Source organism: Aspergillus bombycis (genome assembly GCF_001792695.1).
Source record: "Aspergillus bombycis strain NRRL26010 chromosome Unknown contig00010, whole genome shotgun sequence".
Lineage (NCBI taxonomy): Eukaryota > Fungi > Ascomycota > Eurotiomycetes > Eurotiales > Aspergillaceae > Aspergillus > Aspergillus bombycis.
The window spans coordinates 260,958-277,341 of NW_019170012.1; the positions used below are offsets into that span (position 1 = coordinate 260,958).

General features: G+C 47.8%; 4 protein-coding genes across 4 annotated transcripts; 1 reads left to right on the top strand and 3 right to left on the bottom strand.

The window, feature by feature from the left end:
* Positions 1 to 4,468: 4,468 nt before the first annotated feature.
* ABOM_004097 (ATP-dependent RNA helicase DBP10) lies at positions 4,469 to 7,249 on the bottom strand (the record flags this gene model as incomplete). The annotated part of the gene is made up of 1 exon (XM_022531227.1): positions 4,469 to 7,249. The coding sequence occupies one exon, from the start codon at positions 7,247 to 7,249 to the stop codon at positions 4,469 to 4,471; it is 2,781 nt and encodes a 926-aa protein (XP_022392942.1).
* Positions 7,250 to 7,681: 432 nt separating this feature from the next.
* ABOM_004098 (putative replication factor-a protein) lies at positions 7,682 to 8,678 on the top strand (the record flags this gene model as incomplete). Its single annotated transcript, XM_022531228.1, has 3 exons — positions 7,682 to 7,685; positions 7,757 to 7,839; positions 7,935 to 8,678. 3 exons carry the CDS (start codon positions 7,682 to 7,684, stop codon positions 8,676 to 8,678), a joined length of 831 nt encoding a protein of 276 aa, XP_022392893.1.
* Positions 8,679 to 9,131: 453 nt separating this feature from the next.
* Positions 9,132 to 11,047, bottom strand: ABOM_004099 (MATE family efflux transporter; the record flags this gene model as incomplete). Its single annotated transcript, XM_022531229.1, has 3 exons — positions 9,132 to 9,715; positions 9,832 to 9,937; positions 9,989 to 11,047. The coding sequence occupies 3 exons, from the start codon at positions 11,045 to 11,047 to the stop codon at positions 9,132 to 9,134; spliced, it is 1,749 nt and encodes a 582-aa protein (XP_022392936.1).
* Positions 11,048 to 12,946: 1,899 nt separating this feature from the next.
* idi1 (isopentenyl-diphosphate delta-isomerase IDI1) lies at positions 12,947 to 13,950 on the bottom strand (the record flags this gene model as incomplete). The annotated part of the gene is made up of 3 exons (XM_022531230.1): positions 12,947 to 13,182; positions 13,249 to 13,587; positions 13,707 to 13,950. The coding sequence occupies 3 exons, from the start codon at positions 13,948 to 13,950 to the stop codon at positions 12,947 to 12,949; spliced, it is 819 nt and encodes a 272-aa protein (XP_022393026.1).
* Between the last annotated feature and the right edge of the window lie 2,434 nt (positions 13,951 to 16,384).

The following is a 16,384-nucleotide window of genomic DNA, read 5'->3' on the forward strand; positions in this document are numbered from 1 at the left end:
ACGGTTAATTCCTGACTCGGGTCGTGGATAGGCCCATAAATCGTGTGTGATCTTTCTTTCATTCGTCGTATTCCTTTTCTTTTTCTTATGGTATCCAATGTACTCGCGTGTTTTTGATTTGGAATATTAGCGAGTCATGTTTCTTGGCCTCTAAAAAAAAAGGGTCCCAAACTTGAGCTGGTCTCGGGAATTTTCTACTGACCTTCGTGACCCATCGTTGTGATACTAGGTAGAGCGTTTGGTTCCGTTATTAGTCTCCTTTTGCTTTCACTCACCCGGAACTCTTTTACTTTATGCTTTTTTTTTGTTTTCTCCTTTTACGTTTTTACGGCCCTAGAGAGTGGGAAGGCACTTCAAAACCTGCTATACAGCGCCAGAAGCGCGACACCCACGCAGTCAGTGAGTCTAGAAAGTCAGAAAGAGGACTGAGATGGTCATAACCCCCAATATTGTGGAACAGGCCGCACGCGGGGGTAACAATCCAACAGCAAGGGGTTCCGTGGGATTCAGGTAATTGGGTCCTCCTGTATTTAAGGGGGACAGCTGAGTTCCCAGCAAAGTAAGCGGTTCATGCAAGCTGGAGCCGAGGGGCCACCAGCACGATCTGCCTGTTAGGGGCCGGTGGGGTGCCAATAGTCCGAGCCACCGGCTCCAAATCCTTAGCCACCAAAGCTAAGAAGAAATGATTCAATTCCCGAGAAAAGTGTGGACTGCGAAGCACCATCAAATGAGGTAGAATTCAGAAGTTCCTAAGACAATAAGTAGTACATGATACTGTACATAAGTCCCCATATGGCTGGTGTTAGTCCACACGCACACTGTATCACCCAAATCAATGGGTCTGACAATCAACACAGGCTACTTGAATGGGGCGGAACAGGTATACGAGACACTCACCATCCCCACTGACATGCAGGTTAGTGCCTATACCAACGTCGATTATGATGACGGGAAAACAAGGAATCGGGAAAGACGAATCCTTAGTGGATCGTAAGGTCGCTGGTGAGGGTGTTCGACGACGCCCCCCGATGCAAGGTGCTTGGGAGATGACCCAACCCTTAACCCATTCCGGATTAGCGGCCCCCGTGAGCAAACCCTCTTTGGGAAAACACGCGGATCTCGACGGGGGCAAGTATTTGTCAACCTCAGTCGAGGCTCAACATGGCCACTCTCGTCTCGAGTACTACTAAGCTGCTGACGCTGCACGGAGTAGCACGCCTGCTAACCTCGTACTATTTTATAGTTTAGCGGACTATGCACTCACTAGGGGATTTATCTTATGAGTTCACCTAACTAAGGCAGTAGAGGACGATCGTTAGGGCTTAAAACGTCATTAGCTCCATTTCCGGGCCTGTCATGGCGGGTGAGCCCGGGAATATCGTTGGAAGAAGCTATGGAAACACTAAGGAAAAATCGCCGTTCGTGAATCAATGAACTGGGGTTGACATCCGTGAGGCTTCCGTTATTATACAGTTATTGTCAATGCGTGTTCCGGCGACATGAGGTAATCTTCCGAAAATTGTCCTCCAGTCCAGCGAAGCCGTGGAGGCGTCTCTTGGACAGGGAAGGGTTATGCTGAGTACTTTGCTGCGTCGCATATGGCTGACTAGGTTTCTCAGCGGCTGAATGGCATTTTGCTTCGGACATCCCTACTCTGTTGGTATAGCCCCAAGGGCCTTTGTTTCTTTGTTTCTTTTTTTTTTCCTTTCCTTCTACTTTCTGGTGCGCCTTTCTCCCTCAAGTCACTGCGTCTTGTCATGCTAGTTGTCGGGCGTATGCGCAGGTATCAACGAAGCACGTTCGTAGTGCTTGACAATTGTGTTCCGATTCTTAAAAGCATCGAAAACTTTGACATGCCCAAGCAAATTGCTGCATTCACGGCCTCGAGGCCGTGCCCCGGCATCGTTTACTTGACTTATCTCTTGGCTGCCTAATGTGTACGGACATGTCAGATGGTGTTCTATGCGAACCAGAATACAAGGAAGCGATCCGAGGACTGACCATAAGAAACACAACCACTCAGAAAAAGGCCTCTCCTCGGCTGCTGATCTCGCATTACGTTCACTTGTTCGGTGAAAGAGCCAATCAAGGTTGATTTCGTCACTCGGGCATCGTGGTTTTGGCTGATCCCCGACATGTCCATGTGCTGGTATACCCAATCCCTGCGCCGAGTGAACTTGCGCAAGTGCCAGAGTCATGGTGACCTTTCTAAGAGCCTTACGCCAGTCTCTATGCTAGCCCGAAGGCAATTTCATTTTAGTCTGTATCTCAGCGGGTATGTTCCGACTACCACATCAGGTGAGAAAGTGGCCCCTTGTGCAACCATGCATATGCTTTCTCCCACACCCTCGTGATGGCTGATAGACTAGGCATTGCCTCAGCTGCAGTCGTAAGCTAATAACTCTCGCAATCTCTGGTCTCAGTCGGAATCTGGGTCAGGACTGACCTGTTTATTCGACTAGTATCCGCCTAAGCGAGTGTGGCGTCTTCGAAGGAGGTTATTCTTATCTTAGGGGACAGAATCTGCTGTATAATAGTCCCAGTCTTGGCGGGTTAAACAACTGGACGGGCAGAGAAGGTTATATGGCAGGAGTTTGACCGACGAAACTCAATGGGCTAGAGATGACCCGTCACCTGTGGTAAGTGATATACCCTGATTGAGCAATTCCGAATGAGGGATCAACTCCGGAGAGTCGGTGAAGAATTGTCAAATACCTCGATTTGCCATGCTGCTGCATTCTTCTCCAGCTTCGTTCTCTTTCCCTCTCTCTCTCTCTCTTCTCTACCTCCCCCCCTTTGTTCTTTTTTCCTTCTTCCTCGATCTCGTAGACGAAACTCCTCGGGACGGTCCGCGAAAATCGTTTCCGACGAAAGGGATAATCAATAATTGGCACGTACTAAGACCTTATCGAGAATAAATTGACAATATGCACTCCTCTGATAGGCAAAGACATTACCTGACGGAAATCAACAGGGTCAAATACCCGGGTGAGTTATTGAAGTTCAATTGTCGCCAATCCTTAATTAGCCTCGTAACCTCCCCTCAGAAGAGTTTTCTTTTTTTTTTTTCTTTTTTCCCAAAAATCATTTTGGAGGGTCCAAATTTCACTTATGCCGGATAAGTTCTATTTCCAGCCATGTGGATACCCCCGTTATCTAAATAGAAGTTCCAAAGTGGCTTGTTATAAGCAATAGATGTGTATGCATGCATGTACATGCCTAGATTCGTTACATATATCCAGCGGCTTAACGAATATCCATGTCGTCGATCGCCGTCTTATGCAACTTAAATCCCTCAAGTGACCACCATTTTGCTACTACCGACGTACCTTAAACAGGATATTTATCTACCCAAGCAGAGAGGTTTAGTAATTGCCATCAATTACCAAATACCGCAACGCCGGCAGCAGACAGAATACGAAACCTCCGTATATAGAATAATAACTAACATATGGACTCATCCCAACAATAGACAATCCGCACACACAATGCTCCGTCCGAGCAAATCTCAGTCTAGACCCCCCTCAACATCCATACTTCACCCGTTACCAAAGTACGAAATATACATTGCTTAAGGAGTACTCCGGGCCGGACACAAACCCACATCGCGTCCAATAGTCTGTCCCAACCCTGGGGGTGTAATATTCCTTTTAGGAAAATTGATATCACACCGGGTAGATCCCCTACTCAATCTGGACTGTTTCTCTACGCCCATTAATATTCCTAATGAAAGTCTAGATAGCGGATTCCATTTCAATTGATGGAGGATAAATGCAAGTAACGGTGTAGTTCCAAACGAGATATCAGTCACCCAGCCCCCTTGGCACAACCCCCCGTTACATCATAAGTGTGTAGGCTGTATACGAGAGACAGTATATTCCCGCCAACTTTTCTTTTTGGCACTCTGGGTTGGTTGGTACCCTTGTCTTGGGAATCTGAGATAAATGAACCTACCTCCACCAGGGCGCCCGGTTGCATATATGTGGGCACTCAATTCAGAATTTTATTTGTTTATGTTAGGGGTATATTGCGAGAGGGTCGCTGATGTGATCGCGATGTGATATGTCTTTTATTGATTCCTATGTAGAGGAGAGGCCAATCAGCTGGACTATTGTGGATCGAGGGTGTGGCGGTGATCGAGGAACCTAGAGGGCTTTGCAGCTTACTTTTTATTTTTTATTTTTATCTGCTTTCTGTGGTGATGATGGTGAGGCTTGTTGGCTGGGCGAATACCCGTACATATGTATGTATATGTCTAGGTGTTTATGTGATTAGTGCTACATATGTAAAATGCTTACAGGGGTTGGATTACGGCAGAGATACATGGTCTATATCATTTGGTCTTATTGCAGATGCTGTAAGAAAATTTCATATCACAATACCTGAGTAGATAGATGTATAGACTGCAATATGCGGTGGTATATACAATGCGTGCTTCCATCACAGCGCGTTCTCCAATCCATTACGTTCATCTCTTCCTCGACGGCCGGGCATTCTTGTCTCTTCTCTGCTGCTTCAGCTTCCTTGCCAGTCGGATATCATCTGTGGATTTCAGCTCGCTCCTGCCACCTGCAGCCGCGCCTCCAGCCTTGGACAGCTGGCGCTGCTTGGCCGCTTCGCCCTTCTTCTTCATCTTCTCGTAGTCGCCACGTAGGCGGTCGGCCGCCTTGGGCGCCTGTTCCTTCCGGTGCTGGAAGTGTCGTCTCCTCATAGCAGTATTGAGCTCATGGGCAAGAGCAGGGGTCTCTTCCTCACCCACACGTGGCATACGGCCCAGACGCTTGCCCTTCTTCCATGCGTCGAATCGTCCGCTACGGAAGGTGGAAGCAATTTTGGCACCAGACTCACCCTTAACAAGACGTGTACCCTTGGATCCATCTTCGTCATTCTGGCGTGACACGTACTTCTTGTGCCGCTTGTCCCAGCGCATCATGGTACGGGGTTCGGCGAACCCACGAGCACCCTCATCACCAAGTAGATCCATTGTAGCGCTACGCGAGGCTTGGGTAAAGTTGGCATTGGTACCAGTGTGTACACCATAGGCCCTATCTTCAGCCAAGTTTGTATTGGATGGTGTATAGGACATGAAGTATTCTGGGTTTTGGAAAGATGTTGCGTTGTCCTTCTTTGCCTTGCCACCGTTATACGAGGAGAAAGTGACTTCAAGATCCGACTCGGACGCCATCGACATGTTATCGGGCACTCCTTCGCCGACATCCTCATCGTCATCTGACTGGGCACCGTTCTCCTCAGTCTCGTCGACTTCTCCTGTGTTTCCACTGGGCGCATCCTCCACGAAGTCTGATTGCTTCTCAGCCATCTCCCGTTTCTTCTTCTTGTAATCAACGGTAGTACGGATTCTCTTGATGGTGTCGATGGCTTCATCGCCTTCGTGCTTGCCATTGCGTCGGTTGTGTACCTCAAAAATTGTTTCCTGCGGCCGGTAGCCTCCAATCCGGGCAAGCATCTTCTCACGCTCTACTTCCATTTGACTTTCTTGGTCATTGAAGAGAGGATGTATGGCTGTCCAGTTGTCGGAAGATACAACCTGTTTTGCCCGCTTAGCACTTTCAAGAGAGGCTGAATTTCGTGTTCGCATATAGAGCTTCTCTCCCTTTCCAGCAATAGTCCGTTGACCGTAGATGTCGGCTTCATTTTCCAGAACCTTTGTAACCCATTCACAGCTCGTAGACAGGCCATCTCTAGGCAAGCTGCCGACGACCACATCTTCAGCATAGTTAACCTGGTCACCATGCTCGCGGCCAATGACAAGTCTCCTTCCAAGGAACAGTTGCAAATCAAGCATATAGGGAGCATCTGCGTCCCGGACCAAGCTGTAACTCCAGCCCTTCCGGCCCGCACGAGCCGTACGACCGACACGGTGAACAAAGATCTTAGGTTGAGATGGAAAGTCGTAGTTGATAACGTTAGCAAGAATTGGAATATCAATACCTCTGGCCGCAACATCTGTAACAACGAGGATATTCGACAAACCCGCTCTGAAGTTCTGGACTTGAATTTTTCGAGCTGTCTGGTCCAAGGAACCGTAGACATAAGAAACCGCAAATCCGGCCTCATGGAGTAGAGAGTATAAGTAATCCACATGGTGCTTCGTTGCTGCAAAAACAATAGTCGAATACTTTGTGGGAGACTCCCGGAAGTTAATGGCCTTATCATCCCCTCGCTTCCGCTTCTTGAAATTCTTGCTATCACCCTGCTCCTTCTGGCGCTGTGAGGCCTCAGTTGGGCCAGTGGGCATCTTAATGACTTCGTGGAGGATGTGAAGCAGAGCACCTTCCTTTTCTGCAGACTTGACAGAGAAGAAGACGTTCTCAAGATCCGGCGAAATCTTGCTTTCGGTATCTAGACGAATAAGAGTAGGCTCCTGTAAGCCAGCACGGGCGAATTCCACCAGCGACTTAGGCAGCGTCGCAGAGAACAGCAGAGTCTGTCGGTTCGCAGGAAGGCCGTGCAAAATTTCCGTAAGCTGATCAGCAAAACCCATCTCGAACAGTCGATCAGCTTCGTCAAACACAACATAACGAATACTGAACAAGTCCAGATTCATCTCGACCTTCAAATGCAGGAAACGTCCGGGCGTCGCAATCACAATATCAGGATTACCCGCCATCATACTGAACTGTTCCTCCAAACTATCACCACCAACAAGAAGGACAGACTTCAAATCCGTGCCCTTTCCAAGCTCCCTCACAACCTTCAGGGTCTGCAAAGCCAATTCTCTCGACGGCGATAAAATCAGTCCACGAGCTCCGACCTTGGTACTGTGACTTTTCAATTTCTCGATCATGGGGATAACGAAAGCAGCGGTCTTTCCGGATCCGGTACGCGCCATACCAACTACATCCTGACCATCCATAATCACGGGAATAGTTTTGCGCTGAATAGGAGTCGGAACAGAGAAACCCTTGCGGGTAATAGCTTTCAACAGGTGCGCATTTAGTCCCATAGCTTGGAAACCACCTCCCTTCTTGACGGTACGGCCCTTAAGATTAGAAGCCTTCCTGTTGGCCGAAGCTTGTTGTCCTGCGATGAACGCCTCGTCATCTTCGTTGTCGTCGTCAACATCTCCTCCAAGGAAATCAAGCGTCTGAGGTGGAGCCGTCTTCTGTGGCCGCTTTGTCTGTTTCAAAGACGTATCGTTGTCGGAATCGCTGTCATTCTGGAAAAGCGCATTCGTGATATCGAACTCATTTTCTGACGCCGCTGGCGACGCTGCGCGGCGAGGCATCTTGGCCTCTATTGACTATCGTACCTATTCGCCAGCAAAAGCGGCGGTACAAAAAAAGTTCACTGAGAAAGGGACCAAAATTCTTGCGTAGAAAACTTCATCAACAAAAACCAGGGTATCTCAAACAAAGCACCAACAGTCCCTGTGAAGAGCGATTGAAAACAACGAGAAAAGACAATGTTCCTCTCCTCGTCCGATTAATTAGCTCTTATCGATCCTCAACTTTTTTTGTCGGCGGTGGAGAAAAAAGTCAAGGCGGTCAGGGATCAAAGTTGCTCCGGTGTGTTATGCAAACCTCTCAAACAGATGGGTCCCCGCAACGCGTCCAACGCGTCCAGAAACGGTAAAATGGCGATAATTGCTTTCCGTTCACGAAGTCATTGACGATAGAGCTCCAAGTTGCATAGCTTAGTTCAGCACAAATAATACAAAATGGGTAAGTCTTTGTCTTGTCATACATATACTAGTAATAGCTTTTTCTTATCCACCGTTACTGATATTTTTCAGATAATTATGGTTACGGGTCTTCCTCCTTTGGAAGCGGTGGCGGCTTCATGCCAGGAGAGACCAACAGCCCCGCCGGTGGAAAGGTATGGATGAGTTCTAGATCACGGATGACTTGAGATGCTCCTTCCGTTATTCTAAGCTTCATTCTGGCTCATACTAAATCTAATATCGTATACAGAGCGCAGACGGCAACAATACTACACTCCGCCCCATCACAATCAAACAAGCCCTCGACGCAACACAACCCTATCCCGAAGCCGATTATCAAATTGACGGCGCAGATGTAGGCAGCATTTGCTTTGTCGGACAAGTTCGCAACATCAGCACCCAGAGTACAAACATCACATACAGAATAGACGACGGGACGGGGGAGATCGAAGTGAAACAATGGGTTGACTCGGCCACGGCGGATACCATGGACACAGATGATGGCAAAGCAGGAGCAGGAAAAAGCCAGGTCGTGAACAACGGATATGCCAAGATATTCGGGAAATTAAAGACGTTCGGAAATAAGCGATTTGTAGGATCACATTGCGTGCGGCCCTTGACGGATATCAATGAGCTCCATTGCCACATGCTTGAGGCTGTTGCAGTGCATCTTTTCTTTACCCGTGGTCCTGTTGGTGGCTCTGGCGGCAGTGGTGCCGCTGCTGGTGAAGCAGGGGGTGCTGATGCCTCTATGGGTGGTGTTGATGATTACAGCGCCGGCAGAGGCCTTCCTGCCATGAGCCCCGTGGCAAGAAGGGTGTACAATTTGTTGAAGACGGAGCCTCAGAGCAATGAGGGTCTACATGCTCAGCTCATTGCGGCTAAGCTGAGTTTGCCCATGCCGGATGTCGCCCGCGCTGGTGATGAGCTGCTCACTGCTGGTGTGATTTTCTCGACTGTCGATGAGCAGACCTGGGCTATATTGGATTATTAGATTTATGGTGTCGTTCTATCTTTATTACCTACTTGCTCGCGTCTATGCATATATCTGGAAAGCAAAAGGCGTCGAGTTTATGTTTTCGTTGCCCCGATAATACACGTTACGTTTCATAATCCTGATGATAATTCAAATCTCATTTCTCCTACTACTTTCCAGTATTTCATTGAACACTAGCTATAGAACTCAGTGCTAGAACATGATAACAACACAGCAAAATTCTATACAATAAGTGAACGTTAAAGATACATATCAACGTCCAACTTGGCTTCATTCCAGTAAACAGTCGTTATAAAAATACTTTCCAGAACCTTTTTCGTTATCCCACAACCTTATGTAGGCAGAAAAGGTTTAACATCATCTTCGGCAGACAACAACAATCGATGGATGGTATCGAAAACATAGGTTATAGCGTTATCTCATCATAATATGCGGATATCGATCATAATTCTATGCCATTGCGTTTCTCTGAATAGCATCTTGGACCGAACGGTTCCAATCAGTTTGTATCAGGAAGATCACCTCGATCACTGATACCAAGAGAAGGGCAAGAGCAACCCCGGACCAGAGTCCCAGTAAGCCCCAACCCATTCCAAATGTGGTCCCGAAGCTAATGGGCATTGCAACTGCATAGTAGCAAAAGAGCTGGACGTAACCGCCTATCTCTTGTCTGCCAATTCCACGAAGGATACCATTGCAGTTAGCTGCGAGGGCGTCAAATAACTGGAACGCTGCACACAATGGAAGGACCTGTGCTACGAGCTCGATCACTTCTTCTTCTGGGGTAAATAGTCGTGGGATGTATGAACGCAGGGAGGAGAGCAGCAGCATGTTGAGCATCCCTACGATGACAGCATACCCCATTGTCACCTTGGCTGAGATCTTGGCGGGACCAACAAGAGTTGCTCCGATCAGGTTTGCAACGCGGGTACTGCCGGAAATTGACAGGGGGAAAGGAATTTGGAACGTGATACTGGCGATGGTCGACAGAACCGACTGAGCAGCCAAGGGGGTTGTGCCGAGGTACGACGATGCTAAGGTTAGTACTTCAAAAGCGAGGCACTCAGCTTCTACCATTACCAGCCAGGTAAGGCAAGTCGGATCATTGGGCCCCAGTTGCGCAAGGCCTTGGTAGTAAGTCCATTCCAACATTCCGCGCCGTCAATGAAATACACATAAAGGAACAAGAATAGCGGCATCAGATTGTCTGTAATAGCTACTGCAATAGGGGCGCCAACAAAACCCCATTGGAATTTCTATCCTTCCGGTTAGTCGCCGTAAGATAACTGCAGCCTGTGGTGACTTACCCAAACAAACAGCCAGTTCATGAAGGCGTTTAGAGGTGCGCATATAAGTAAAACATATAGCGAAGCCGAAAAGAGTCCTTGAGCCTGCACATAACGCTTCCCGCTCTCAAAGCAAGCGTATCCAGGCGCCCCCAAGATGACAACCTTCAAGTACAAGCCAGCAAGTGCGGCGACATCCTTCTCCGGGACAATCTTCATGAGAATTCTGTCTGCAAAGAACCACAGTACAGCAATCGGGACAGTAATGGTGCAAAGGAAAAACACCATCTTTTGCATTTGCAAGCCTACCAACTTCTTCCTTCCAGAACCATATGCCTGTGAACACAGAGTGTCTAAACTGGTTGCTAAACCTTGGTATACTGCATATCCTGTAATGTTCGCACTCATGCTAGCTAAACTCACTGCACCAAGCTCTTTCTTGCCCAGATGGCCTAGGGTGAAAATGCTGGCTACTGTCAACGAATATTGGAGCAGGAAAGTGACCATTAATGGAGCAGCGTTTTTACCGATCACCCGTGCTTCCCGTCTCCACGTTGTGTGAATTAACCCAGCTGCGACAGCCTCTTCCCATTTCCTGTCAACCTCTTCATCGTCCGTGGCATTGTATTCGCGGCCACCTACTCGGCTCCCTAGGAGCGCTGTAGTTTCTCCTGAAGGTGCACTAGTTGGGGTTACACGCCGCTTCGCCCTCGCCTCCATGACATTATTATCGCTGAGAAGATCCCTTTCATCCTCAATGGCGCGTTCGCGTTCCCTGCGTGTCAGCCTCTCTCTTTCTCCAGTATATGGTACAACCGTCGCATGGGAGACCGTAGTGAAGAAGCTAGGGCGACGGTATGATCCAGCTAGAGAATGGGGGTTCGTGCCGGGCTGACTGTTTATCGCGCGAATAGTGGATGTTTCGGAAGCCTCATCGTCAGTAGTAATCATTGAGCCCTCGTCATCTGCATAATTCTCTAAATCTCGAGCAATTGCGGCCTCGGCGAGCGGGGAGCTAGATAGGAAGCGGCCATGTAAGGCTTGGTCCTCCGCTGAACGCGGAGTATTACCGCGGCCCATTGTGACGGTGATGTAATGGCACAAAGGGTGGGTGGAGAGACGTCAAAGCTTGGTATGTGTTGAGAGTTCTGATTTAAGGATACTTCACCATGGCTTGATGGCGCCAAAGATATACAAGCTCGAGGGAGCTGTCAATTGAGAAATGCGGTGAATCAGAGAAAGAAGGGAGAGAGAAACGAAAACGGAAGCGGGGGCGGACGATGGTGTAGGTAATCATATTACGCTCCTTCAGCAGATTTTGCCTCTAAAAGAGCTTTCAGCCATTGAAATAAAGTTGTATGGTCCGTTGTATGGGTTGGATCCACTTTCTTTGGCTCCAGCCGATGCATGGGCCGTTTTTTGAGTCACCTCGTATCGACTAACGTTTTCTTTCTCCTCAATCAATACAGAGTAAAGTTCTGCTGATATACACAGGTATGATCGAGTAAAGTTAATAGATGAAGGAATCATGCTGTATTATTATTGTACATAAGCCAGACTAAAATTTGCAAGTAGCCCCCCCGCAAAGCGGACCCCCACCATGAACCTTGGAGGGTGAGAAACGATCCATAGAGAAGGGTTCGCGTGGTGGAGGTGTCGATCCAAGATCTATTAGCCATGCTTCGTCTCTTTAACATCAGTCATTAGAGTGCTGCCGCGAGATCTAATTCGTTTGATCCGCGTTGATTATGAACCAACCCAGTCAGCCCAACACAAGCCACGAAGAAAAGCGCAGGCCAATGCCAGGGAGATTGACCATGCAGGGATTAGGGACGTCATTCCCGATTGAGACTAGACATGCCAATCACGTGGGTCTGTCATCAGATCTCTGACATATGGAAACTCGACTCAAGAGCATGCTCCCTAGCTCTGCTCCTTAAGGAGAAGGATGCGACTTATTATTCTTAATTGTTATATTGCCGCGGTAGTGTTTCACCCATACTTTGGTTGGCATATCGACCCCCACTATGCCAGAATCTACAACAAGCCAAAATGCTGCTTCTCTTCGGCCACGGTTTAATCCGGTGATCAACCCGGCAAACTCATGCCCCGTTCTGGTAGACGAGTAAGCGCTTCTAGCCCCTATGAGCAATATTTATTTCTTGGGGATGTTCAAAGCAAGAGCCCGGGGGAAAAAGAGAACACTTGGGACTGACCCCGAAAAAGACACCTAGAGGACAACCATCATATCTTCCTATCCCGTCCCTGGCTTGGAGCCCTGTTATTCGAAAATGTCACCTCCGACGCCCGCGATCACTGCGCTAACGAACGAACATTTCTGTCCTGGCTTCGTCTTTCTATGTACCTTGCGGTCGTTTCAGTAGCTATCATCATATCGTTCCATTTTCATGGCGGGCCGACCGGACTTGAGCGACGTATGGCGCTGCCGCTGGGTATTATTTTCTGGATCCTTAGCTTAGCCTGTTTGGTTAACGGATTTGCAAACTATGTGCGCACTGTGCGAAAGTACAGTCGTAAAGCGGCTTTGGTACAGAGCGGATGGAAAACACAAATGACATTTACAGTGGTGGGGACTGTGATTCTCGGGAGCTGTATACTGTTCTTGGCAACGGATGCAAAAAGTAATAATTAAGAGAATGGGATTGGCTTTTTTTCGCTTAATAGAAGATCCAGCCTTGAGCAGGCTTTCTAAACAATGCACTATCGTAGACCCATGTCATGAGGAAATAGGACGCCAAATCGTAACAAGAGAGAAGGGATCTGTCATTAGCCCCAAATAAATGAAGATAGATACCTATAAACATAAAATAAGTCCCGTTCATACATTAATAGTGCATTTGACTGGCCCATGCCATGGTATCATAATTCGAGGAAGCGGACGGGAACAGTCGAAAGATACCCGCTACGTTGCAAGACAAACGGATAACATCATATCATCAGTTTCCGTAGAGTAGAATCTCACATACGCCGGATTCCTTTCTCGCCCTTGTACTGCTCCAGGGTTGGAGAGCCGAGGTGGCTCCACCATTCGAACAACATCGAATTGCAGATGAGTTTGAACCAGGGCGTGAATTTCAACCCCGGCTGCTCAAACATCGCCTTCAATTCGTCAGCCGAGACGTACTTCGTGTCTCGAACTTCATTCGCGCTAGGCTGCAACTCTACATCGGCTTGAATGAAGAGGATATAGTCGACTTAATGATGTTAGTTTTCGACGACAGCTAAGTCATGAAGTGAATGTCAAAGGAGGTGGAACATACTCTCATGCTCTCCCCATTTCCCATCGCTAGGAGCCTTGTAATGGATTCTCGTGAAAAACTCGAACTTATCCAGGGGTACTTGCTCCGGCTTAATTCCAAGCTCATGTTCCAACTTCCGCTGTGCAGCCCGCTTCACGCCCAAGATAGCGGCATCCAACTCAGAACCAGTCTCGCCAGCAATTCCAAGGGGGTGAGAGCAGCAAGTGTTTGTCCACATATCCGGGAATGTGATCTTCTCACTGGCACGCTGTTGGAGGAGCAAGCGCTTGTTGGAATCGAAGAGGAACACGGAAAAGGCACGGTGGAGAAGGCCCCGGTCAATGTTGGTCATGAGGTGGCCTATTTTTCACCAAGCAATTAAGCCGTCAGTAAACGGTATTGGCAAAGAGAGGAGGCAAGACGCTAGCAGGAAAAGCGCACTGCACCAGACGAGTACTCATGTAAAGGGAGGATCTTACAGATCTTTTTGCTGGCACTTCCAATAGGTTTGTCATCATCATCCAGAACGATGCATACTTCATCCATCAGACGGACTTGTTCCTCGTCGTAACCCGCCAGCTCGGTGCTGCTAGCTGCAGAGGGATTGCCGTCGGCTTTGGGAAGGACTTCACGAGCCAAAGAAGTATCGACATCTGGGAAGAGAGTAGCAACATTTTCCGCCGTAATTCTAGGGGTTTCGGTAATTGTAGTAGTTGCGCTCATTGTGACAAGTGGTGTATGACGCTCGCAATCCGAAGTGGTATTGTGCAGGCCTTCTGGAGGGGAAAGGGGATGAAATAATCCCCGCCCTTCAGAGGCGGTGTATCAGAGCAAAATTAGTGGAGGATCTGGAACACCCGCTATTGGGCAACTGCAATCCTCTACCTATCCTCTACTACTAGTAGTACCTAGTAGCGGTGGCTATACAGACAAACAACCTACCTACTAAGTTCCCTGCAAGCCTCCACGTAATTCATTGCAGAAGGTATCTCATACAGAGTGCAATGTCACCCACTTTCGGCTGGCTGCTCATTTTCCATTTTGGTCACACCAATCATCGCTCGGCCCGAAGTAGTAGCTTGCTGTAGAGCATGTCGAGAACATTCGAACGCCGGGCCTCCTTCCTACTAGTATATGAGACAAGGCTACCGCCGCGAGCACTTCCATTTGCCAGGTATAGACTGTGGCTATCGTAGATCTAGGATGGCTACTGGATATAGTAGCACGCAGAAAGATAGAATCCCATGTAGCTGTCTCATAGAACTCATTGGTACCCTCGATATGTCTAAACCATGCATAGCGACAGTTACACGAGCTATGTAGTACTGACACAGCATTCTGTACATGTCTGAGGTGGCGAGATGCCATGGGTCGTGCCCCGCATATATAAGATCATGGGACGTCAGCTGCAGCCATCTTCTCAATTTAGTAGACGGGTGGCTTATAGTTCCGCTCAGTTGGTCGGCCTTAGCAGTCAATATCTAAATCCATTGATCACTGCATGTCAAACCAGGGATAACGTACGAGGTAGGTGTTGGTCGTGCTAGTCCTAGCTAACTTTTTGAAGCCGTGATTCCTATTAGCTAGCAGCGAATGGACGGAGCTAGGTATTTCCCTTGTCATGCCTATCACACGATAACCCAGCTACAGCTTTTTAATATGACTAACGGATGAAAGCTAATTGTGTAAAAAGCGAACTGGTGATGGAATCCGGACATGCATGCCTTCTATCGTGGCGACAATCAATAGCATCCGCATTCCGCAACGAGATCTCCGATGTCCCTGAAGACGGAAATACAACAAGGGAAGAAGTAGTGCAGATCTGGCCCAATCCTGATAGAGGTATGCAAGATATAAAACGAAAACAATAGAGATCCCGAAGATCGACAGCACTCTCATGGTAACACGGTTATATCTTAGAAGCCTGCGTACTATTACTGAGTCGTGACATCGGGATTTGGATATCGGCCACTAGTCAACTTCGTAGCGATATCTTTTGTAGTCCTATACTTCTCAGTAAGTTAGCACCTGGCTGTACAGGGATACCGCCTGCGTATTTCTTGTCGTAGCAGACCAGCAAAGATATGGAGGATGTGAAATTCTTCTTAATGTGTGAAATTGGCCGTCCCTGATATACGCTTGTGCTTAATAGTTAGTGTTATGCTTATGTTGGTTTGAAAATAGCCAAAAGTCTCCGGGATGCATTCCAGAAGTACCTCGATTGGGATTAGTGTACACTCCCTTGTCAGCCTCAGCTGAACTGAGACAGAACACACTGAACTGTATTGCTGCACATGACCTGTGGTGGCAATAGCAGCAAGGGTATTTGAACCAACGCACAGGATATGGATGGATTCGTATCTTGGCACATTGTGCCTTGCTTGGTCTAGCTTGTACATACAAAGCCCGAGGAGATAAGGCTGGAGATACCGAATATGCACGTATGTACAGATGTGCCTGTGGCCAGAACTTCACATGATAGATTACAAGGATGTTTACTAGATCAATCCATGGTTGTTAATTCGAAATTAATAGCAACCCTGATTACAATCCCAGAAACTTCTCCTTTCTGGAGTTATATCGCGAGTCGAGGTAACGCACTAGGAGGATGATACCTTGTTATTACTAGGTAAACAAACAAAAATACAGTGGGTACCGAAGTAATCGGAGTTACTCCAGAGTCCCTTCAAGTAGAATTAGCCTCTAGTTATTCTTTGCCTATCAATATCTGCAACTAATATTGACTTTGAGTACAAACAAAACAAAACCAAGCCACATCCGGAATCTGCGCGCCTTACCCGTAACCGTCCTGGGCTCGCTGAGAGATCAAATTGAGCCAGATGGTTGATGATTGATTTATTAGGTTGCCAACATAATGACTAAGTTTCCGGAAACCCCAACCTCCAGCGCGGGATGACAAATTCTTTCATCGGCCCTTCTTTTACTATTTCCTATTCAAGAAGTCTATAGTTATAGTTACCTAGGTATGTTTATTGAGTAACTATGTTTGGTTCAATCTTAAGAAGTACGTATTCCATTCTCCCCGCAGCCAATCCAGGTAATGATCTGGTCCACCCTTTTGTTATGAACCAGCTAATGGCATCATGGAACCTATGGGAAATCTGACCCTGGCTTCCCAAATTTCCGAGGCAGGTTA